Here is a 26002-nt window from a genome sequence, read left to right as displayed (position 1 = left end):
GTGAAACCCCGTCTCTACTAAAAAATACAAAAAACTAGCCGGGCGAGGTGGCGGGCGCCTGTAGTCCCAGCTACTCAGGAGGCTGAGGCAGGAGAATGGCATGAACCCGGGAGGCAGAGCTTGCAGTGAGCTGAGATCCGGCCACTGCACTCCAGCCTGGGCGACAGAGCGAGACTCCGTCTCAAAAAAAAAAAAAAAAAAAAAACAGTCATAACTTTCAATACAGAAACTATGCCAGGGCCAGGCATGGTGGCTCACGCCTGTAATCCCAGCACTTTGGGAGCCCAAGTTGGGCAGATCATTTGAGGTCAAGAATTCAATACCAGCCCGGCCAATATGGTGAAACCCTGTCTGTCTCTACTAAAAATACAGACAATTAGCAGGGCGTGGGTAGTGGGCAACCAAGCCAGACTCCGTCTCAAAAAAAAAAAAAAAAAAAAAAAAAAAAAAAAAAAAAGAGGCTAAGCCAGAAACTAGGACCCTCTACTATTTCTCAATACTTTCAGAAAGAAAAGATATTAGGAATTCAAGAAATAATGAACTGAAACCTAGGGATAAACTGAGAAATATTTAGCAAGAGTAGAATTTGCTGGCTTTCGTATCAATTCTAAAATGTAACAAATACTTGTTGAATACACTTTTTAAAAATCTTTTGGCCGGGTGCAGTGGCTCATGCCTGTATTCCCAGCACTTTGGGAGGCTGAGGGAGGTGGATCACACGGTCAGGAGTCAAGGCCAGCCTGGACAATATGGTGGAACCCTAACTCTACTAAAAATACAAAAATTAGACAGGCGTGGTTGCACGTGCCTGTAATCCTAGCTACTCAGGAGGCTGAGTCAGGAGAATCGCTTGAACCTGGGATGCAGAGGTTGCAGTGAGCCAAGATTGCACCACTGCACTTCAGCCTGGGCGACAGAGCAAGACTTCATCTTGGAAAAAAAGCAAAAAAGAAAGTCTCTTTCTATGAACCTAACTCATTAAGTGAAAAGTCATAGGGTTTAAAGCCCACCATCAATAATTTCTTCAGTGTCAGATTCATGCTTAAATCTTAAAATTTATTATCATTATGTTAAGGCAACTGTATAAAGCTGTCAGAACAGTTTATTTCCTGAGAAAACCACAAGCTTACCTGATGTAAAGCATAACTCAGCAGGACTATGATATAGTAATATATAGGGAATCCCCCTTGATGTTCTACTTTAGGAGTCCACCAAACCAGTAGGGCATATTCTAACCCAAGCAATAATCTATAGAGAAAGAAACATTGAGTTGACTTCCATTTTAGCTTAAATAACAACAACAACAAAAACAGAAATCCATGTGCCTACCATATGAAAGAAGCTGAATCTAAACCTGTTAGGAGGTTAAAAAGATAAAAGTGCACATAAATAATATTGAAAAAAGATGCTTTTCAAACCTTTTTCCATATGTATAATTCTACACTCAGATATTAGTGATATTGATGAATGTTTCTCATTTTACCCTTTCTTATTTAGTAAGGTTTTATTTCATTTTTACCTGTAGGGCATGGCTTTGTAAAATGTGTTTAATGGCTGGGGACCTGCAGTGTATTTGCTGATAATCAGAGGCAGTATTATCTGCAAAGGAACCATTGGAACTGCCAATAAGGCTAAATGTTCTTTGGGTACTCCCTCTTCTACCAATTTCAGTCCTGTTACAGCATCTGCTGCTGAAAAACCAATCTGCAATATAAAAACAAAAAAGCATTTTAATTCATGACTTATGAAATATTTTCCTCCATGCATATGTAAGTTCTTCAAGAACCTCAATTTTATTACTGACCCATGACAGTTACAAGTGAGCATCATATTATTATACCTGGTACAACAATCAAGTTATACGAGGTACATTTTGCCTTTTGGTTTTCTAATAATATCAAGTGAAAACAACTGAAAATTCAGTACTGGTAGGGATTGTAGATGGCTATAAATACAATTAAATTTCCACTTCAAAAAGTCCAATCTGCTATAGTAAACAGGGTCAAAAATCCAAATTTATTGATTTGTAAGTTTTAGGTTTAAAAGAACTTAAGCCTTTAATTGACCCAAATAAATCTGGTTAAAATGATGCCATATATATATATACATTTTTAATGATTTCTGACTGACCATAATAAAATTTCTGAAGTTCATCTTAATGTTTCAAAAGTAATTCTGAGAAAACATATCTGAGAGATTGAATAAAATGAGAGTGATAAAGTATAGTTAGCTTAATCCTTAAAAACAGCACAAAAAAAGAATAAGAATTAAATTAAGATTATTTAGACAGCCTCAAAGTATCTCCCCATGAGTCAGTTTTTAATTACAAAAGGAAAAATAGTACTTTTACAATAGATTACAAAAGCAATTAAAGTTAAAAACAACAGTTAAAGGGATAAAGAGACATGATATGGCTTTCAATATAATTCCCTGCAGACATCAAAACATTACTTCTTTGATCTTCGTGCCTTATATACCTGTATAACCTCAACCCAAACAAGAAGAAACATGGGAGAAATGTAACTAGAAGCCCATTCTACAGAATAATTGGCCTGTATCCTTCAAAAATGTCAAGGATATTAAGGACAATGAAAGGTCATACCAACTGAATGCAATGTGTGATCCTAGATTAGATTCCCAACCAGAAAAAAAGTAAAGTTATGAAGACTGCTATTGTGTAAAATTTGGATATGGACTATAATTAGATAATAATATTATATCAATTTAAAATTTCCCGATATTGAGTTGTGGTTTTGTAAGCAGAAAACTTGTTCTTAGGAAATACATACTTAAGGTACTTATGGATAAAAGTGCACAATGTGTACAAATTACTCTAAAGTATTTCAGAAGACATATGTAATGGATATACATAGAAAGAGAAAATCTACAGAATAAGGAAAGTGGAGCTAAATGTTAATAATTAGATAATCTGGATAAAGGATATAAAGGAGTTCTGCCAACACATTTTCAAAAAGTGTGAAATTATATCGATACAGTAAGCAGAAAGAAATTATTTAGGCAGACAGTGAGGGCAAAAGAATCCTTGGCAGAGCTTCCCTTCTAACAAAAAGCAGTCCCCCAAATCATTTCTTCTCTAACAAAGAGCAGTCTGAAAAACTTGAGATGCAAACATAGATAAGCAAGCTGGAAGCTTGCATGGGGGAATGCCAGCAGCTGCACCAACAGAAAAGGGCTACCTGGGAGGCATGTCCACCATGAAAGCTCCATCTTCTCTTTTTTGTTAGCATGTGTACAGTAAAAAAGAAATCGGCAACATGGTGCAGCTCAGGCAGAGAACTCACCTGCATAATAAAAAATTAGGGTGGGGGCTGCCAGAAATTCGTGCCCTATGTAAATGGTGCACCTGGACCTTACCAGTTTTTCAGGCCCTGTTTAAATCAGACACCGCCTCCCCACTAGCTCATCTATAAAACCTCTTGCATTTCACCACAGATCTGGCAACACATTTTTCCAGGACATCTCTCTGTAGCACAGAGCTATTCTCTTTCTCTCGCCTACTAAACTTCTGCTGTTAACCTCACTCTTTGTGTGCCCGCGTCCTTGATCTCTGTGGCTGTGAGACAACAAACCTAAGGTACTACCCTAGACCACAAGGCCACTTCAATATCACACAAATATTTAAAAAATAATAATAATAATAAGGCCAGGCGCAGGGGCTCAGGCCTGTAATTCCAGCACTTTGGGAGGCCAAGGTGGGCAGATCATGAGGTCAGGAGATTTGAGACTATCCTGGCCAACATGGTGAAACTCTATCTCTACTAAAAATACAAAAACTAGCTGGGTGTGGTGGTACACGCCTGTAGTCTCAGCCACTCAGAAGGCTGAGGCAGGAGAATCGCTTGAACCTGGGAGGTGGAGGCTGCAGTGAGATGAGATCACACCACGGCACTCCAGCCTGGTGACAGAGTGAGACTTGGTCTTAAAAAATAAAAAGAAATAAATTATAAATAGTATACACTGTAACTTCTTGGAATAGAGCCAAATTTCACCATAAAAAAATTAAAGGTAACATATATTTCACGTAAGTACAGAAAATAATTTCACTTACATTTTATTCATTCTCTTTGTAAAAATAAGATATACAAACTGACTTTAATGTTTACTTTTAAAATGTTAAAAGTCTTAAAAGTTATATAGTAGGAGATATTTGTAATACACATATCTAATAAAAGACTCAAAGCCAAAATATATTTTAAAAAGTTTGGTCTGCCGGGCACGGTGGCTCAAGCCTGTAATCCCAGCACTTTGGGAGGCCAAGACGGGCGGATCACGAGGTCAGGAGATCGAGACCATCCTGGCTAACCCGGTGAAACCCCATCTCTACTAAAAAAATGCAAAAAACTAGCTGGGCGAGGTGGCGGGTGCCTGTAGTTCCAGCTACTCGGGAGGCTGAGGCAGGAGAATGGTGTAAACCCCGGAGGTGGAGCTTGCAGTGAGCTGAGATCCCACCACTGCACTCCAGCCTGGGCGACAGAGCGAGACTCCGCCTCAAAAAACAAAAACAAAAACAAAACAAAACAAAAGTTTGGTCTGGCACAGTGGCTCATGCCTGTAAGCACAGCACTTTGGGAAGATGAGGTGGGAGGACTGCTTCAGCCCGGAAACTCAAGACCAGTCTGGGCATCATAGTAAGAACTCTTCTCTACAAAAAAATTTTTTTTAATTCACTGGGCATGGTGGTGGCACATGCCTGTACTTGGGCGACTGAGGTGGGAGGATCACTTGAGCCCAGGAGTCAGGCCTGCAATGAGCTGTGATGGTGCCACTGCACTCCAGCCTAGGTGACAGAGACCTCATCTTAAAAAATGAAATCTAAACAGAAACAAAAACTTTACATGTTCAAAGAAAAGGGCAACTATGGATATTCAAATGGTCAATAATCACATCAAAAGATGCTCAATTTCTTTTGTCATTAGGGAAATTCAAAATATGGCAATAACAAGATGCCATTACACAACCACCAGAAAGGCTAAAATTAAAAAGATAATATAGGCCGGGCATGGTGGTTCACACCTGTAATCCCAGCACTTTGGGAGGCCAAGGCGGGCAGATCACGCGGTCAGGAGATCGAGAGCATCCTGGCTAACACGGTGAAACCCTGTCTCTACTAAAAATACACAAAATTAACCGGGTGTGGTGGTGGGCGCCTATAGTCCCAGCTACTCAGGAGGCTGAGGCAGAAGAATGGTGTGAACCCAGGAGGCAGAGCTTGCAGTGAGCCGAGATTGCGCCACTGCACTCCAGCCTAGGGGACAGAGCAAGACTCCGTTTCAAAAAAAAAAGATAGTATATGTGTTTTCAAGGATGTAAAACAATCAGAACTCTCTTACACTGCTGGTGGTAGGGAAAATTGGAATAACAACTTTGGAAAACTATTTGGCAGTACATAATACCATGCATTTTACATGAACCAGCAATTCTATTCCTATATATTTACCAATCAGAAATGTGCACCTATCTTCACCAAAAGTCACATATGTGAATGTTTGTAGAAACACTACTCATAATAGCTCTAAAAACCTGTTGATAGAATGGATAAATTGTGGCATATTCATACAATGAAATACTATACAGTAATGAGATCAACAAACTACTGCTATAAATAAAAATATGGATAAATTGCACAAATATAACACTGAGCAAAAGAACATATGCATCCAACATAAAAATACATATTGTATAGTCCATTAACATATAATTCAAAAGGAAAGAAAATTAATCTGTAGTATTAAAAATTAGGAGAGATGTTATTGGGGAGAATTTTAAAAGGAGAAAACAGTATTATAGACTTTGTAATTGAAGTACCTCCCTATATATTGCTGCAGACAGTATAAATTAGCATAACCTTTTGAAAAGCAATTCAGCAATCATATCACATTCATTGACCCACTAATTGCCCGCTTAATAATCTATTGGCCAGCCAGGCACAGCGGCTCATACCTGTAATCCCAGCATTTTGAAAGGCAGAGGCAGGCGGATCACATGAGGTCGAGAGTTCAAGACTAGCCTGACAGACATGGAGAAGCCCCGTCCCTACTAAAAATACGAAATTAGCTGGGCATGGTGGCGCATGCCTGTAATCCCAGCTGCTTAGGAGGCTGAGGCAGGAGGAGCTCTTGAACCTGGGAGGCAGAGGTCGTGGTGAGCTGAGATCGCACCATTGCACTCCAGCCCAGGCAACAGGAGTGAAACTCCATCTCAAAAAAATATATATATTAAAAATAATAATAATAATCTATTGGCCAGCCTGTGTAGCAAAATGAAACCCTCCATCTCTACAGAAAATTTAAAAATTAGTTGGGTGGGCCAGGCGCAGTGGCTCACGCCTATAATCCCAGTACTTTGCGAGGCCGAGGCAGGCAGATTGCCTGAGCTCAGGAGTTCGAGACCAGCCTGACCAAAATGGTAAAACCCTGTCTCTACTAAAAATACAAAAATTAGCGGGCATGGTGGTGCACACCTGTAATCCCAGCTACTCCAGGGGCTGAGGCAGGAGAATCACTTGAACCCAGGGGGAGGAAGTTGCAGTGAGCGGAGATCACACCACTGCACTCCAGCTTGGGCAACGGAGCGAGACTCTGTCTCAAAAAAAAAAAAAATTGGCTGGGTGAGGTGGCAAGCACCTATAGTTCTAGCTACTTGAGAGTCTGAGGTGGGAGTATGACTTAAACCCAGGAGTTTGAGATTACACTGAGTTATGATCATGCCACAGCACTCCAGCCTAGAAGACAGAGCAAGACATCATCTTAAAAAAAATAAAAAATAGGACGGGTGCAGTGGCTCACACCTGTAATCCTAGCACTTTGGGAGGCTGAGGCGAACAGATCACCTGAAGTCAGTAGTTCAAGACCAGCCACTCCTGGCCAACATGGTGAAACTCTGTCTCTACCAAAAATACAAAAATTAGGCCAGGAGTGGTGGCTCATGCCTTTAATCCCAGCACTTTGGGAGGCCAAGGCGGGCAGATCACCTGAAGTCGGAAGTTTGAGACCAGCCTGATCAACATGGAGAAACCCTGTCTCTACTGAAAAAAAATAAAAATAATTAGCCAGGGCCAGGCACGGTGGCTCACGTCTGTAATCCCGGCACTTAGGGAGGCTGAGGCAGGCGGATCAAGAGGTCAGGAGATCGAGACCATCCTGGCTAACACGGTGAAACCCCGTCTCTACTAAAACTACAAAAAATTAGCCGGGAGTGGTGGCCACAGGCACCTGTAGTCCCAGCAACTCAGGAGGCTGAGGCAGGAGAATGGTGTGAACCCGGGAGGCGGAGCTTGCAGTGAGCCAAGATCGTCACTGCACTCCAGCCTGGGCAACAGAGCGAGACTTTGCCTCAAAAAATAATAATAATAATTAGCCAGGCATGGTGGTGCATGCCTGTAGTCCCAGCTACTCGGGAGGCTGAGGCAGGAGAATCGCTTGAATCCAGGAGGCAGAGGTTGCAGTGAGCCGAGATCGCGCCATTGCACTCCAGCCTGGGAAACGAAAAACTCATCTCAAAAAAAAAAAAAATTAGCCATTTCACTCTAGCCTGGGCAACAAAGCGAGATTCTGTCTCAAAAAAAAAAAAAAAAAAAAAAGTTTACTGGAAGGAAATGTCCAGAAAATCACAGACTTAAGCACAAAAATATTTGCTAGTGCATTTTCATAATTTAAAAACATAAGCAAAACATACAACAGAAAAATGAGTAGATTATAGTAAATTTACACACTAACTATATCATGTAGCTATTAAGAAGTATGTTTTCAAATATGTAATACTACAGAAATGTATAAGACAAACAGAAGATAAAAAATTATATGCAGCATGATTCAATTCCACTTTTAAAGTAAATGAGTAAATAGGCCGGGCATGGTGGCTCACGCCTGTAATCCCAGCACTTTGGGAGTCTGAGGCAGGCAGATCACTTGAGTTCAGGAGTTTGAGACCAGCCTGGCCAACATAGTGAAACCCTCTCTCTTCTGAGAATACAAAAATCAGCTGGGTATGATGGCGTGTGCCTGTAATCCCAGCTACTAGGGAGGCTGAGGCAGGAGAATTGTTTGAAGGGAGGCAGGGGTTGCATTGAGGGGAGATCGTGCCACTGTACTCCAGCCTAGGCAACAGAGTGAGGTTCGGTCTCAAAATAAAAATAAAATAAAATATAAAATAAAATAAAATAAAAGTATATGAAGTATATGTATACACACATACATGCACACAAACATATACAGGGAAAAAAGGGAGGTTCAAAGGAAATATACCAAGAAGGTCAATACTGTTTTTTTTTTAATTAATTAATTAATTTGTTTTGGGGATGGAGTCTCGCCCTGTCACACAGACTGGAGTGCAGTGCACAATCTCGGCTCAAGGCAACCTCCACCTCCCGGGTTCCAGCGATTCTCCTGCCTCATCCTCCGGAGTACCTGGGCTTACAGGCGCCTGCCACCACACCCAGCTAATTTTTGTAATTTTAGTAGAGACGGGGTTTCACCATGTTGGCCAGGCTGGTCTTGAACTCCTGGCCTCAAGTGATCAGCCCATCTTGGCCTCCCAAAGTGGTGGGATTAAAGGCGTGAGCCACCACATCCAGCAAATACTGTATCTTAAATGATAAAAGTATTAAGTGATATAATTAGATAATATTGTTTGGCCCGGTGGGCAGATCACCTGAAGTCAGGAGTTCAAGACCAGCCTGGCCAACAGGGTGAAACTCCGTCTCCATTAAAAATACAAAAAAATTGCCAGGCGTGGTGGCTCATGCCTGTAATCCCAGAGCTCTGGGAGGCCAAGGGTGGATCACCTGTGGTCAGGAGTTCGAGACCAGCCTGACCATGGAGAAACCCCATCTCTACTAAAAATACAAAATCAGCTCAGCCTGTGCCTGTAATCCCAGCTACTGAGGAGGCTGAGGCGGGAGAATCACTTGAACCCAGGAGGTGGAGGTTGCAGCAAGCCGAGATAGGGCCATTGCACTCCAGCCTGGGCAACAAGAGTGAAACTCCGTCTCAAAATAAACAAAGACAAAACAACTAGCTGGGCATGGTGGGACACACCTGTGGTCCCAGCTGCACGGGAGACTGAGGCAGGAGAATTGCTGGAACCCAGGATGCAGAGGTTGCAGCGAGCCAAGATTGTTCCACTGCACCCAGCCTGGGAGAAAAGAGTGAGACTTTATCTCAAATATATATATATATATATATATATATAGTTATGCTCCTTGAACTTTTCACATTTTCTGAATTTCCTATTCTTTTTTTTTTTTTCCTTGAGACCCCTGTCTCAAGAAACAGACCCCTGGCTCTGTTGCCCAGGCTGGAGTGCAGTGGCACAACTATGGCTCACTGCAAACTCCACCTCCCAGACTCAAGCTATCTTCCCAAGTAGCTAGCACTCCAGGCATGTGCCACCACACCCAGATAATTTTTTTATTTTTTGTTTCGCCATATTCAGGCTGGTCTTGAACTCCTCAGCTGAAGAGATCCTCCTGCCTTGGCTTCCCAAAGTGCTGGGATCACAGGCATGAGCCAGCACATCTGGCCTTCTATCATTAAGAGGAAAAAACACTCACTATTTAAAATGAATATAATAAGGCTAAAATGGTTCCTTCAAAGCTGTCAAAAGATAGATGTAAAGTGTATATACATAGATTTAAGTATATAAAATGAAAATCCTATAAGATTGCAGATTTTAGGCCGGGCGCGGTGGCTCAAGCCTGTAATCCCAGCACTTGGGGAGGCCGAGACGGGCGGATCACGAGGTCAGGAGATCAAGACCATCCTGGCTAACCAGGTGAAACCCCGTCTCTACTAAAGAATACAAAAAACTAGCTGGGCGAGGTGGCGGGCGCCTGTAGTCCCAGCTACTCAGGAGGCTGAGGCAGGAGAATGGCGTAAACCCGGCAGGCGGAGCTTGCAGTGAGCTGAGATCCGGCCACTGCATTCCAGCCTGGGCGACAGAGCGAGACTCTGTCTCAAAAAAAAAAAAAAAAAGATTGCAGATTTTAGAAATATTAACTCCAACACTATCAATAGTTCACTGTAACAAAATATACTTACCTTTATTCTAGCCTAACGTGTTAAAAATATTTTTAGAACTATAAAACTGAGACACCTTAATATAGAATAAAAGTCACCAGTAATTCCCATTTCTCTTATGGTATAATTTTCCTTTCAGTACTTAAAATAATTCAATGGATTTTTAAAAAACTGACTTCTAATACTCATATACTTCTGTATCTATCTATCTATCTATCTATCTATCTATCTATCTATCTATCTATCTATCTATTTTTGAGACAGAGACTCACTCTGTCACTCCAGTTAAGAGTGCCATGGTGCAATCTCGGCTTACTGCAACCTCCACCTCCTGGGTTCAAGCAATTCTCCTGCCTCAGTCTCCCAAGGAGCTGGGACTACAGACACGTGCCACCATGCCTGGCTGATTTTTGTAGTTTTAGTAGAGACAAGGTTTCACCATGTTAGCCAGGCTGGTCTTGAACTCCTGACCTCAGGTAATCCGCCTGCCTCGGCCTCCCAAAGTGCTGGGATTACAGGCGTGAGCCATGACGCCTGGCCCTATATCTCTTTACATCACACTTTAAGTAAATAATTGTATTACTCCAACATTAAATGTATACTGATTATAAGAAGACAGAGCTATTGATTATTGAAGATATTAATCTCCATTCCAAGCATTAATATCATTAAGGTTCACATTTACTAACAGTTCTTCAAATTGACATAATTCTTTACAATACTCCAAGATATTTAGCTTACTTTAAAATTAAAGTTGATATCATTATATCTTTTCAAATACATTTAATAAACAGAAAATATTGTTTTTCATTGTTAAATTCTAATGGTAGTGGAAAGGGACCTATGATATGAAAAAGGCACTGAAAGTATTCCATGATACTGATACTTATAAGAAAATGATAAATTTGATTTATAAATCTCTTACCTTTGCAGTTAGAATCAGAAGGCAAAATGTCAGAACTGCTGGCATTTTTATAATTGCAAAAAGCAGCTTGTAAGTATCTGTGATTCCTTGTGTTTCTTCTTTTACTACTGATACTTCTTTGTTTTCTTTTTTCAGAAGGGCAACCAGTGTTGTTGTTATTAAAAATACAGTTCCCCAGAAAAAAAGGAAATCTGAAAATGTTTTAAATCTATAATTAATTTTTTAAATTACATAATTTCATTGATACTAAATAATTCTATATACAGTAACTTTCAACTAAAATGTTATTTAAAAAATTAGCCAAGTACAGGGCCTCATGCCTATAATCCTAGCATTTTGGGAGGCCAAGGTGGGAGGATTACTTGAACCCAGGAATTCAAGACCAGCCTGGGCAACATAGTGGGACCCTATCTCTACAAACAATAAGAAATTAGCCAGGCTTGGTGCTGCACATCTGTAGTCCCCCATACCTGGGAGGCTGAGGACTACTTGAGCCCAGGAAGTGGAGGCTGCAGTGAGCTGTGATTGTACCACTGCACTCCAGCATGGGCAACAAAGTGAGACCTTGTCTTAAAAAAAAAAGGTCAACATTTAGGTACCTCTTTATTATATTCAAGGCATTGTACCAGACACAGGAAATGAACAAAAGAGTCCTGACTCTTAAACGTAGAGACCCCAAAATAGACAGTGACAACAAAAAAGGCAGGGGGTGGCGGGAGTGGAGGGCATTACATTTAGTGTACAACTGAGTTGAATGAACAAAAGCCTATCATGTCACTTTATTCAAGGAAAATGCTATGGGTGGGAAACGATTTTCATATCCCCTAAGGTACACCAGTTATATTTCTTATATACCCAAGCCTTTTCAGTTCTTTATTAAATTTGACAACATGTGATTATTTACATCAGATGTTCTACCTTGTATTTTTAAACTTTCTAATGCTTTCAATCTGTTTAAGAATAACTTTCTCATCTCAATACTATGATACAAAAGGCATTTGGTCACACTCGTAGGTGCAGAATGAGGACACATGAAGAGTACTGTCTGAATTGTTTCAGTGAAAGATAGTTGAGCCATTAGCTATCACCTTGAACAAATTTAGTGGAGGGAGTGAATAAAAATCTGGAAGATTCTGCTAAACAGCTAAAAATAATAGTATGGAGATATCATTTACGACAAAAATATTCTACGCATTTTACATGTATCAACTCCTTTACTTCAACAACCCAACAGATTAGGTTATCACCAGCCCAAATTTACAGGTGAACAAACGAAGGTTTAGGGAGGTCAAGCTGTCCAAGTTACATTCTAAGTCAGTGGTAAAATGGTGATTTCACACCTTATAACTAATTTCAAAACTTGTATCTCATTAACCACCCTGAGAATTGCATTTTAGTTTGCCACTAGAAAACTTATTAGATAGCCCTGTCTCAGTCTCTTCATCTGTAAAATAAGATTTGGCTAGAAAATCCTTGCATTATAGCTCAAACATTCTAGACTTGTACTCCATTTTAGATGTTTTTACTTTTGATTTTATGGTGTATGTGGCACAACTGATCAAGGACCCTAGTCACCTCTTCTCAAAAACAATTAGAATATTCTTCAGTCAGGGTATTTCCTTAGATTCAATCTTGCTCTTGCTGCTGTGCTCACTGAAGGTGATCACTACAGTTTGAACCTCACTTATGAGGGAGAAATATAGCATTATTTGTTTAGATCAATTTCACCTTGGTATTTAAATATTCCTTTCTTATATGTTATCTCATTTGATTCTCACAGCAAACAGAATAGGCTAAGCATGTGTTATTACTATATACAGATGAGGAAAAGAAACTCAGAACACTTAAATCTTTACCAAAGGTAAAATCACTATAAGGCAGAGACGGAGGCAGAGCTTGAATCTCAACCTTCTGAAGTTGAGTCTTACAATCTTTCCATAGTTTATACTGCCTAATAAAGATATATATATATATATATATACATATATATATATATATATTTTTGGAGATGGAGTCTCACTCTTGCCAGGCTGCAGTGCAGTGGCACAATCTCAGCTCACTGGAACTTCCACCTCTCGGGTTCAAGCGATTCTCCTGCCTCAGTCTCTGGAGTAGCTGAGATTACAGGTGTGTGTGCCATCATACCCAGCTAATTTTTGTATTTTCAGTAGAGACGGGGTTTCACCATGTTAGTCAGGCTGGTCTCGAACTCCTGACCTCAAATGGTCTGCCTTGGCCTCCCAAAGAGCTGGGATCACAGGTGTGAGCCACCATGCCCAGAATAAAATAGTATCTTAACATAATTTCTAGCATTTTGGAATCTGGTTCAAAAGGAATGAACAACAATGTATTAATAACATTATCCTTGTGAGGCTAATGTCCACTTTTTTATTTTATTTATTTATTTATTTTTTTTTGAGGTGGAGTCTTGCTCTGTCGCCCGGACTGGAGTGCAGTGGCTGGATCCCAGCTCACTGCAAGCTCCGCCTCCCGGGTTTACGCCATTCTCCTGCCTCAGCCTCCTGAGTAGCTGAGACTACAGGTGCCCGCCACCTCGCCCAGCTAGTTTTTGTATTTTTAGTAGAGACGGGGTTTCACCGTGTTAGCCAGGATGGTCTCGATCTCCTGACCTCGTGATCCGCCCGTCTCGGCCTCCCAAAGTGCTGGGATTACAGGCTTGAGTCACCACGCCCGGCCCACTTTTTTATTTTTCAGTTTAAGTAATAAATGTTTAAGCAAAGAAGTTTACATATTATTAACAGCATTCGCTTGGCATGTCCACTATTTTTGCATTCTTACTTCTATCTGCAAAATGAGATTAATAATGACTTGTTTACAGTTTCACGTACAATATTATTCTCATTGAGTAGGGTTTTGTTCATTTGTTTTAAAACAGTTGTTTAACAAGCCCTGAAAAAAAATAATTTTCACTGTCACCAGAAATTCAAATTAATGTTAAGTGAAAAGTAAAAGTTTTCCAATTATATAAGACTTAAAGAGTTCCATTTTTCGAGGCAAAAGAATTGAAAATTTGTTTAGCATAGTCTACCAATGTTAATAAACACAGTCCGTCTAAAATTTAAATTCCTTGATACCAAGAGAAAAAAGAAGAAGAAACTAAACAAGTTTCAGCAATGTTTGCAGATAAGATTATTTCTTTTTTTCTTTTTATGAGACAGGGTCTCACTCTGTCACCCAAGCTGTAGTGCAGTGGTGCAAACTTGGCTCACTGCAGCCTTGACCTCCTAGGTTCAAGTGATTCTCTTGCCTCAGCCTCCCAAAGTATTGAGATTACAGGTGTGAGCCACTATACCCAGACAAAGATATTTCTAATTTCTTTGTGCTTTGAGGAGAAAATACATAAAAAGAAGGAAGTAGTGACAATGGTTCAGTCACAAAGCCCTAATTCAAAGGATTTCCATATCTCACACATGCAGAAGAATGAAAAAGCCAATAGCTCAGAGAGGCCAGGAAATATATTAAGAAGTTTTATGAATACAATTACCACAAATCAGACCAATGCTAATAACTGATAGCCAGTAGTCTTATTAGACTTATTAACATTGCTTTGATGCTAGAGACATCCATAGACTATAATGCCAACAACCATAAAGAAATCTTATTACCAAAAATATGGAAATATTTCATTATTAACATTTTGGTTAGTTTTGATTTACGTATTTTACCATTATAACCAAAAATATTGAAATACTTCATCATTAACATTTTGGTTAATTTTGATTTATTTTATAAACTTAAGCATACATGGTATATATATGTATGATCAAGATATCAAAGCTGATGTTCAAGTTTCATAAACATGATTTTTGAGTAAAGACCTAAAAAACAGGCCGGGCGCGGTGGCTCAAGCCTGTAATCCCAGCACTTTGGAAGGCCGAGACGGGCGGATCACGAGGTCAGGAGTTCGAGACCATCCTGGTCTACACGGTGAAACCCCGTCTCTACTAAAAATACAAAAAAAAAATTAGCCGGGCGAGGTGGCGGGTGCCTGTAGTCCCAGCTGCTCGGGAGGCTGAGGCAGGAGAATGGCGTGAACCCAGGAGGCGGAGCTTGCAGTGAGCTGAGATCTGGCCACTGCACTCCAGCCCAGCGACAGAGCAAGACTCCGTCTCAAAAAAAAAAAAAAAAAAAAGACCTAAAAAACAGACTATTCTGACATGGCTCCAAGATCTTGTCCAGTGCTTTCATGAATGCAGAAATTAAGAGCATGTAACAACTCATTAGTAACCAATAAAGGTACAATAGCTAACACCTGTCTATTATAGGTGTGTCTATTGGTCTATTGTAAGATCTGAGTGTCTATTATAAGATCTGAGAAAAACAGAGGACATCTCATTTAAATCCCAAAATCACTTTCCAAAACAGGCATTATTACTCCTACTTTATATACAAGGAAACAGAATCACAAGCCAGAAAGTGCCAGAAATGGCATTCAAACTCCGGTCTAGTTCTAAAGCAAGAAATCTTTTCCATTATATCATCCAGATACTCAGATACGCCCACAGCAAGTAAGCTCTCTTTTCTATCAACTGGACACCGCTGAGAAAAAAGGTTCATATTTTAGCTCCAACCATGAGGACTTGAACATAGATACTTTCCCCACACTTCTTTTTTTTTTTTTTTGAGATGGAGTTTCACTCTTTTTGCCCAGGCTGCAGTGCAATGGCACAATCTAGGCTCATCGCAACCTCCGCCTCGCGGGTTCAAGTGATTCTCCTGCCTCAGCCTCCCAAGCAGCGGGGATTACAGGCATGCACCACTAACCCAGCTAATTTTTGTATTTTTAGTAGAGACGGGGTTTCTCCATGTTGGTCAGGCTGGTCTTGAACTCCTCATCTCAGGTGATCCAACCGCCTCGGCCTCCCAAAGTGCTGGGATTACAGCCATGAGCCACCGCACCTGGTTCCCACACTTCTTTAAACTGGCTACTTATATTCCCCCTTCTCACCTCCATCTCCCCATACGGTGATATGCCAAAGAAAATTCAAATGCACAGGATAAACAAACTTGGCGTGTCTTCCTAAAGAATTCATTTTACTCAAGAAATTATAGGGAGATGACATTAATGAGAATACATAGGCTGGGCACGGTGGCTCACGCCTGTAATCCCAGCACTTTGGGAGTCCAAGGCAGGTGGATCACTTGAGGTCAGGAGTTCTTCAAGACCAGCCTGGCCAACATGGCGAAACCCTGTCTCTACTAAAACTACAAAAAGTAACTAGGCATGGTGGCACATGCCTATAATCCCAGCTCCTTGGGAGGCTGAGGCATGAGAACTTCTTGAACCCAGGAGGCAGAGGTTGCAGTGAGCCGAAATTGCGCCACTACACTCCAGCCTGGGTGACAGAGCAAGACACTCTCAAAAAAATAAAAAAGGAATACTTGTTTTTCTGAGAACGTAGGGTAACATTTTAAGCCTAGACATGAATGCTAAATAATGTATTATAGCCTATATAAGAATACCTGGTCTATCTAGAAAAGGGTCAGTTAGTCTTTTCCAAATTCTAACAGGCATTTTGAGTCATAAATTATGTGTTATGAAAGCAGGACAAAGAAATCTGTCATCAGGTAGGAATTAATGGTCCCTCTCTCTAATTTAAAGCATCAATGTCTTACAAACACTGTTTTTAATGTCATTAGTTTGGCTGGATTCATACTCACAGCATCAACTTTTTCAAAGCAACACTTTCTCTTATTCCTGTATGTGCGTGCCTATTTATAAACAAACTGATAAACGTTAGTATCTTTAGCTCTCTTCTCTGGCATTAGACCATCTTGCTCCCTGCTCCTAAACCCAAATATGTTGCTCCTTATTCCAATCACTTCTAATTGTTACTACTTATACTAGAGGGAGAGGGCCTCAACTACCAGTTTACAGGCTAGATGTGGCCTGAAGACATAAATTAGATTAGACAGATGGCAGATAGATAGATGATAGATTAGATAGATTTTTTTTTAAGGATGGGTCTTGCTAGGTTGCCCAGCCTGCAGTGCAGTGGTTATTCACAGATAGTACTGTAATGTACTGCAGCCTCGAACTCCTGGCCTCAAATGATCTTCCCATCTCAGTCTGTCAAGTGGCTGGAACTAAAGATGCACGCCACTCTACAGATGCATGCCACTGTGCCCAGCTAAAGACATGTTTTTATATGAGCCTAAGAAGTGTTTTTTAAAATCAGGAAATAAAAAAGGAATTTCTAGTTTCTCTTGAATACTCCTAAGATCTAGCAATCGTGCTGGGTGGGGTGGCTCACGCCTGTAATCCCAGCACTTTGGGAGGCCGAGGCGGGTGGATCACGAGGTCAGGAGATTGAGACCATCCTGGCTAAATGGTAAAACTCCGTCTGTACTAAAAATACACAAAATTAGCGACAGAGTGAGACTCTATCTCAAAAAAAAAAAAAAAAAAAAAAGATCTAGCAATCTTGGGATCCTATTATCACAAAACTACAACTTACTAGAGTTGATACTCCTCACCTTTAGAGGGGCATGGATTTCTCAAATTATCTCTGTCCCTCCAACTCAGATGACTCATTTACATTATCTATCTACCCAATATATTCCATCTCCACTTATCTGTAACAATCAAAACTGTTACAGATAGTATTTTATTTATTTTTTATTTATATTTTTGGAGACAGAGTCTCACTCTGTCACCCAGGCTGGAGTGCAGTAGCGCAATCTCGGCTCACTGCAGCCTCCACCTCCCCAGCTCAAGTGATTCTAGTGCCTCAGTCTCCTGAGTAGCTGGGATTCCAGGTATGCGCCACCACACCCGGCTAATTTTCTGTATTTTTAGTAGAGACGGGGTTTTGCCATGTTGCCCAGAGTGGTCTTGAACTTCTGAGCTCAAGCAATCTGCCCGCCTCAGCCTCCCAAAGTGCTAGGATTACAGGTGTGAGCCACTGCACCTGGCCAGAACATATTTTAGAATTAAAAAAACAAAAAACAATAAACAATTATGCTTCCTTTCAATATTTGGATTTTCTAAACATTGCCTCAGTGCTTAGCTCCTCTGTAATCACCTAAGCAATTATATTTCCTTCATATAATTCTTCGTGTGCTATATAACTTTTTCAAAACCACTGGTTTTTCTTGGTTATCCTAAGTTCCAGAAAGAACAATGTTATAAATGTGGTATGTTCAGTCATAAAAAGGAGAATGAAACTATAGGAATTCTAACTTTCAACTAAAATGTTTGAACCAGAAACAGCAATCTACTACAGATATAAACAGCTGAATTAAAAAGTAAGCTAGTTTTAGAATCTACTGCAGAACAAAGTTCAAATTCCACAGGAAAAAAAAAAAATTCAAAGTAACAAGTCAAGGCCGGGCACAGTGGCTCACACCTGTAATTCCAGCACTTTGGGAAGCCGAGGTCAGCAGATCACTTGAGGTCAGGAGTTTAAGACCAGCCTGGCCAACGTGGTGAAACCCCATCTCTACCAAAAATACAAAAATTAGCCAGGCATGGTGGCACATGCTTGTAATGCCAGCTACTAGGGCGGTTGAGGCAGCAGAATAGCTTGAATCCTGGAGGGGGAAGTTGAAGTGAGCTGAGATCACAACCACTGCACTCTAGCCTGGGCGACAGAGTGAGACTTCATCTCAGAATAATAATAATAATAATTCACTGCCTAGAAATACTTTGTGAATGCATCCTGTTACCAGTTCATTGCTTTTTTTCTTGTTTGAGATGGAGTCTTATAGGCTGTATCGCCCAGGCTGGAGTGCAGTGGTGCAATCTCAGCTTACTGCAACCTCCGCCTCCCCCGTTGAAGCGATTCTCTTGCCTCAGCCACCTGAATAGCTGGGACTACTGGTGCATGCCACCACACCGGGCTAATTGTTGTATTTTTAGTAGAGACAGAGTTTCTCCATGTTGGCCAGGATGATCTTGATCTCCTGACCTTGTGATCTACCCGCCTTGGCCTCCGAAGTGCTGGGATTACAGGCATGAGCCACCACGTCCAGCCAGTTTGTTGCTTTTTGTGTCAGCTTTTCATTTTGTCCTGGGACTGATGTTTATATCACCAGAGGATTAAGGAGATGATGTTACTTAATACGAGAAAGCCTCAGTGAAATCAAGGTTTAAGAGGCCATGGAAACTAAATTGCTAATTAGCTAAATTGGAACTTTCTCTTAATGTAAGAGTGATTGGTAAAACATTATTCCAGAGAATGCTGTTATGAGTTCAAGAATTAGTATATTTATACTCCCTTAGCCACAACTGTTCCCTAATGGATCAAAATTATGCCACTGGATTTTAATTTGTGCTGACTTATTCTTTTTTTTTTGAGATGGAACCTTGCTCTGTCACCTAGATTGGAGTGCAATGGTGCGATCTTGGTTCACTGCACCCTCTGCTTCCTGGGTTCAAGCAATTCTCCCCACTCAGCCTCCTGAGTAGCTGGGATTACAAGTGAGTGCCACCACTTCCAGCTAAATTTTGTATTTTTAGTAGAGAAGGGGTTTTGCCATGTTGGCCAGGATGATCACAAACTCCTTATCTCAGGTGATCTGTCCACCTCAGCCTCCCAAAGTGCTAGGATTACAGGCGTGAGCCACTGCACCCAGCCTTGACTTCTTTATTTTTATTTTAATTAATTTTTTTATTTTGGCTGGGCGCATATATATACTTATATATAATATACATATAATATCTCTCAACCAAACAACTGAGGAAAAAGTACTGTCACCATCATTTCACCAGTAATAGTGGCTCACTCACTAGCAGTTTGAGGAGGTGTACATAAGGTTAGATGTGTGTGAGAATGAGTAAGATTGCAGGAGATTGCAGGAAATTAGTATAGTTGTGACACCTCCTACCACCACCCACATACCTGGTCGTTTACTCTACTGGGAATTTCCAAGGTAGCACAGAAGCTGAGAAGTTTAGCTGCTTAAATTTCAAAACAGAATCCCCTAAATTCATCATCATTGACAGAAATGAAAAATTCCACTATATTCCTGACATTCTTATTCCTTATATTGGTCATTTTACTTGTTTTCTAGTTGTTACAAAAGCTAAAAAAAAAAACAAAATACAAAAGCCCTCAGATAAGCTTAGGCCAGGTGGGGTGGCTCAGACCTGTAATTCCCAGTACTTTGGGAGGCCAAGGAGGGGGAGGATCACCTGAGTCCAGGAGTTCGACACCAGCCTGGCCAACATAGTGAGACACCCCCCCCCACCCCCAACCATCTCAATTAAAATAAAAGAAGAAAAAAGAAAAAAGAGAGTTTTACTAATGCAGAGAAACGGAGAAATTTTTTAGACCTTACCCTCCATTACTTATAGGACAAACTTTTAAACCCTTTTCCCATAGTAATTAAATAAAATCTTACTAATTTAGTCACAGCCTTTCTCAGCATGATTTCCTAAACCCAGTTCAGGCAATGTCCTGTACTTTTTTGTACTTTCCTGCCTCAGTGCACTTTCACTTTGTGTTGTGCATCCTGGTGTGCCATTTCCTGGCGTCGTGGAATCTTTTCCAAGAACAAAGTCATATGTTATCTGCAATGTGAAGCCTGACTCCCAAAGGCAGTTACTAACTGGCAACTCCGAAGTCTCCTAAAATATTCATCTCCCCTATTTCTCGAGTGCAGAACTCTGCCTTATTCATAAGAGGCCTTAGAATCCCATCCCTTAGCTGACTCAATAATGTTTGAACGAATAAACCCTGTTCCATTCACTAGAAGGCTGGATTCTGGGTACAAGGGTAGGGGTAGAAATGGATCAGAAAGTATAGAGCTAGAAACCTAAAACCAACAAGACAAAAGGAAAAATGTGAACTATATGAGCCACACTTTTAAAAAATGTGCATTTGTGTATTAAGCAAGTGGCATGAATCCCTGCACTCCATTGTTATTTGATGGGTTGCCTCTCCTTGTTAACTGCAGAGTACTGATCATTTGATTGCTCTAATGTCATTCACTTTGGCTTTAATAATTCAAAGAAGCTCATCTGGACGAAACAGAAAACTTACCTTGAGTTATCGCCCGTACAATGATTTCCAGTAAATTAATGAGCTTCCCTCCAACATCACACACTCTTTCAAAAGGATAAACCTAACACCATAATAGTTTAAATACACTACCTGCAAGAGTAACGATTCCTCTGGGTTGAGGCTGAAACCGCAAATATTTGTTACAAAAGTCGGCAGATTCAAGGGCCAAAAACAAAACATTGCCCAAAAAGTAACCCGCTGTTTGGCCCACCGAATTGCAAGTAGAAGCATAACCCACATTTTCCCTGGATAACATAGTTAACGCCCAACCATCGACAGCAATGTCCTGAGTGGCGGCCAAGAATTCAAACAAAAAGAATGCCACAGTGAGCGCAATCACGTCGGGGGTCCTGCCTTCGGTATTCCCGAGCAAACGGTCCACCTGAGTGGATAAATATATCATGAAGAGTCCTAGTATATACTGTGTTGGGACCAGCCAAGATTTGCGACGACCGAAGTTCTTAACGTAGACAGCATCAACCAACGGGGCCCAGAGTAATTTGAGACTGAAGGGCCAAAAGACAAAACTGAAGAAAGCTTGGTCTGTATAGCTAACATTTTTGCTTTGCAAAATGAGTGGGATGCTCCCCGCCAAGCCCAAGGGAATACCCTGAAGCACGTAAAGAAAGAGTAGCAGCAAAATGCTGCTTAGTTCCGCCCGGAAGCTCCGTGGGGCTTTTAAGAAGTCGCCAGTGCCGGTATCCCCCAGAAGAGCTTCTCTGTCCCCTTCTTGGCCCGCTGAGTCCAAATGACTGTCATCCCAACCGCCCGGGGGCAGGGGACCCCTCTTCATATCCAAAGAGTGACTGAAATTCCCTGGCCGCCGTTGCCGGCTGCTGTCCTTGTGGGAGATGGTGGGTGACATATCAGAGACGATGCAGAGCCCCGTCTGTGGGGGGCCAGGGCTGAGCGTTTTGGATCCGTCCAGTCCCAGGTCCAAAGCTGTCGCGCTGGACCAGGGTTTCGGTGGTTCACGGGATGGTGGCAGGGCTCAGAGCGATAAGGGCACTTCTTACTGCAGCCCGGAGTGCTGAAGCCGGGAGCCAGTCCTCTGGCTAGAAGCCCATAGGATGCCTGGCTAGGTGTCCCCTGGAACGGCGTCAAGAAGCCTGAAGGAGGCCCCGGGGCAGTCGCTCCGGGCTCGGGGCTGGAGGTGTGTGCCGTGGTGCTGCGATGGAAACCAGCTCCTACCTGAGGCGGGACGGAACGGCCGGTCTCCCGACCCAACACCTCCAGCTCTCGCCGATACCAATGCGGCACATAGCACTTTCTCTACAGGACACTAGAAAACGCATATAACTTCCTGCCTCGCGCTTCAGGAAGTGGTCCCAGTCTCTAACAGGTCCCTTCCCAACCTCCAGAACAAGCCAATCAGGAACACGCTCTTGTGGCCCAGTTCGGAAACAATGCTTGGTGGGAACCTGCAATCTTGGCAGCCGGAACTTTCGGGGAGGATTAACGCCGGCGCACCGTGCGGCCGGGGCGGGGCGCCGCCCAAGCACCGGCTCTATGACAGCGCCTATGGCGGTCTGGAAAGCGTGGGCCTCGGTCATTGGGCACGAGCGGTCACGTGACAGTGGGTTCCTCCGGGCCTGCGCTGGTGGTTGAGTGATGTAATCACGCGGGGTGTGAGGTCTCCTTGGGTGTAGGTTTCGTCGTTGTGTTGATGACAGGCAGTGCCCGAACTCTAGGCTGGGAATTGTGCCAAGCTGCTGCTTTCGTGGCTGACCAGAAAAGGGTAGAAGGATTGAAGTGTACGAAGTTTTTGAATTAGGAGGCAAGGTCGCCTTGTGCCCCCAAAAGGGTAGAAAAAGGCCTGGCTAACTGGAGAATCGCATCCTTACGGTGCCTACATATTTATGGTACGAATTAAGCTGCTAAAGGGGTTCTAGGTTTGTCTGCAGTCCGTTTATCCCTCCTGGTGGAAGACGCGTGGGGAAACTTGGTAACCAACTCTAATTACGTTGGTGGTTGGATGACTGGTTACATCCTCTATATTTATGTTGTAATAAAACGTCTTGTGGCTGGGCGCGGTGGCTCACGCCTGTAATCCCACTACGTGAGGAGGCTGAGGCGGGCGGATCACCTGAGATCGGGAGTTCGAAATCAGCCTGACCAACATGGAGAAACCCCTTCTCTACTAAGAGACGCACAGGAATTTGAGAATCTGATTTTTTTTTCCTGCTCTCTCACCTCTGGCGGAAAGATGATGATGATTATTATTATTATTATTATTATTATTATTATTTTATTATTTTTGAGACGGAGCCTCACACTGTCGCCCGGGCTGGTGTGCCGCAGAGCGGTCTTGGCTCGCTGCAGCCACCACCTCCTGGGTTCAAGCGATTCTCCTGCCTCAGCCTCCCGAGTAGCTGGGGCTGCAGGCGCGTGCCACCACGCCGAGCTAATTTTTTGTATTTTTAGTAGAGATGGGGTTTCACCATGTTGGCCAGGATGGTCTTAATCTCTTGATCTCGTGATCCACCCGCCTTGGCCTCCCAAAGTGCTGGGATTACAAGCGTGATGGCAGGCCAGGCGTGGTGGCTCACGCCTGTAATCCCAGCACTTTGGGAGGCCCAGGCGGGCAGATCACTTGAGGTCAGGGGTTCGAGACCAGCCTGGCCAATATGGTGAAACCCCGTCTCTACTAAAAATACAAAAATCAGCCGGGCGTGGTGGCTCACGCCTGTAGTCCCGGACACTAGGGAGGCTGGGGCTGGAGAATCGCTTGAACCGGGAGGTGGAGGTTGCAGTGAGCCGAGATCCTGTGCTTGCACTCCAGTCTGGGCGTCAAAGAAAAGAACAGTGTCATTTAAGTCCAGTCAGGATTCAGCAAAAACAACCATGAGTGGGATTTAGGTTGTGCTGGATTCAAACCCTGGCTCTAACAGTAGTTGTGCCTTGGACAAATTACTTAACCTAAGCCTCCATTTTGATGAAAATAAAATAGAGTTCCTAACATCTATTTCAGAGAGTTGTGGGAGTTAAAGGAAGCAGCCAATAAAGCCATGCACAATCAGTAGGTGTTTTTTTCTCCCCCCAAAAAGGAAATATTTGATGAGTTTGTATGTCTTGTGTTTGATTTTTTCCCCTTCTTTAATCTGAAATAATTGTAGATTCACAGGAAATTGCAAATATAGCAGAGTCCCATGTACCCTTACCCACCTTCCTCTGATCATAGCCTCAATACAGTACAATATTAAAACCAGGAAACTGACATCTGTAAAATATTGTTAACCAGACCACAGGCTTTATTCCAATTTCGCCAGTTTTTACATGCACTAGCTTGTGTGTGTGTGTGTGTGTATGTGTGTGTGTCCCCTGTGTCACCCTTTCATAGTGCTATCCCTTATAGTACTTTCTACACATCGTTAGTTGCACCAGTCCACTGTCCTCCTCCCTGTTCTTTGGCAATCACTAATTTGTTCTCCACAGCTATACTTATGTCATTTCAAGAATATTATAAAAATTGAATAATATAGTATGCAACTTTGGGGATCAAAATTGAATCGTATAGTATACAACTTTGTTTTTCATCCACCAAAATGTCCTTGAGATCCATTTAAGATGGTAATATATCAGTATCAATGTTTGTCCATCTTTTTTTTTAAATCACAGAGTAGTAGTGCGTTGTATTGATATCAAGTCAGTTTTTTTTTTTTTTTTCTTTTTTGAGATGGGGTTTCGCTCTGTCACCCAGGCTGGAGTGCAATGGTGTGATCTCGGTTCACTGCAACCTCTGCCTCCCGGGTTCAAGCGATTCTCCTGCCTCAGCCTCCCAAGTAGCTGGGACTACAGGTGTGTGCTACGGTGTCCGGCATCAGTTTTTAAATAAGGAATCTTCTTGCAAATAATTGATTTCTCCCTACATATAAGAGTGATTCCCCCTTTAGTGGTTAAATGATCTTCCAATCAAATGTTAAATCTTTACATCGTGGCTCACGCCTGTAATCCCAGCACTTTGGGAGGCCGAGGCAGGCGGATCACGAGGTCAAGAGATGGAGACCACCCTGGCGAACACGGTGAAACCCCGTCTCTACTAAAAATACAAAAAATTAGCTGGGCGTGGTGGCGGCGCCTGTAGTCCCACTTACTCGGGAGGCTGAGGCAGGAGAATGGTGGGAACCTGGGAGGCGGAGCTTGCAGTGAGCTGAGATCGCGCCACTGCACTCCACCCTGGGTAGCAGAGCGAGACTCCGTCTCCAAAAAAAAAAAAAAAAAAAAAAAAAAAAAACTTTACATCTATGCAGGCAAGATTTACAAACAATAGGAAAAATTACTGCTGGAGCCAAGTATCAGGAAAAGTGTTTTTCATGTTACCCCAATTCAATATGCATGCATTATTAAAGTGATAAGGTGGGCCCAGGGGCAGTGGCTCATCCCTGTAATCTCAACACTTTGGGAGGCCAAGGCAGGTGGATCACTTAAGGTCAGGAGTTCGAGACCAGCGTGGCCAAGGTGGTGAAACCCTGTCTCTACTAAAAATACAAAAATTAATTGGGTGTGGTGGTGCATGCCTGTAATCCCATCTACTTGAGAGGCTGAGGTAGGAGAATCACTTGAACTTCAGAGGTGGTGGTTGCAGTGAGCCAAGATTGTGCCACTGCACTCCAGTCTGGGCAAGACAGTGACACTGTCTCAAAAAAAAAATAATAATAATAAAATAATAAGGCTGGGTGAGTTGGCTTATGCCTGTAACCTCAGCACTTTGGGAGACTGAGAGGGGCGGATCACCTGAGGCCAGGAGTTCGAGACCAGCCTAACCAACATGGAGAAACCCCGTCTCTACTAAAAACACAAAATTAGCCAGGCGTGGTGGCACATGCTTTTAATCCCAGCTACTCAGGAGGCTGAGGCAGGAGAATCGCTTGAACCTGGGCGGCGGAGCTTGCGGAGGGCCGAGATCATGCCCTTGCACTCCAGCCTGGGCAACAGGAGCAAAACTGTCTCAACAAATAGAAAAGAAGCCGGGCGCGGTGGCTCAAGCCTGTAATCCCAGCACTTTGGGAGGC

The 26002-nt window shown here is 42.3% G+C and overlaps 1 protein-coding gene across 2 annotated transcripts; it reads right to left on the bottom strand.

Moving 5' to 3' along the window:
* Positions 1–994: 994 nt before the first annotated feature.
* SLC33A1 (solute carrier family 33 member 1) lies at positions 995–22444 on the bottom strand. 2 transcript variants are annotated; one of them, XM_026455686.2, is made up of 4 exons: positions 21081–22444; positions 10963–11153; positions 1520–1704; positions 995–1248 (listed from the first exon to the last, which is right to left on the bottom strand). In XM_026455686.2, the coding sequence occupies exons 1-4, from the start codon at positions 21853–21855 to the stop codon at positions 1071–1073; spliced, it is 1329 nt and encodes a 442-aa protein (XP_026311471.1). In that variant the 5' UTR covers positions 21856–22444; the 3' UTR covers positions 995–1070. The 2 variants fall into 2 exon arrangements, with proteins under 2 accessions (XP_026311471.1, XP_026311472.1); XM_026455687.2 differs by lacking the exon at positions 10963–11153 and having other exon boundaries at positions 1093–1248.
* Positions 22445–26002: the final 3558 nt, after the last annotated feature.

This window comes from Piliocolobus tephrosceles, chromosome 2 (genome assembly GCF_002776525.5).
Source record: "Piliocolobus tephrosceles isolate RC106 chromosome 2, ASM277652v3, whole genome shotgun sequence".
Taxonomy (NCBI): domain Eukaryota; kingdom Metazoa; phylum Chordata; class Mammalia; order Primates; family Cercopithecidae; genus Piliocolobus; species Piliocolobus tephrosceles.
The sequence above is the reverse complement of the archived record's forward strand: the minus strand, read 5'-3'. Positions and strand labels throughout refer to the sequence as shown.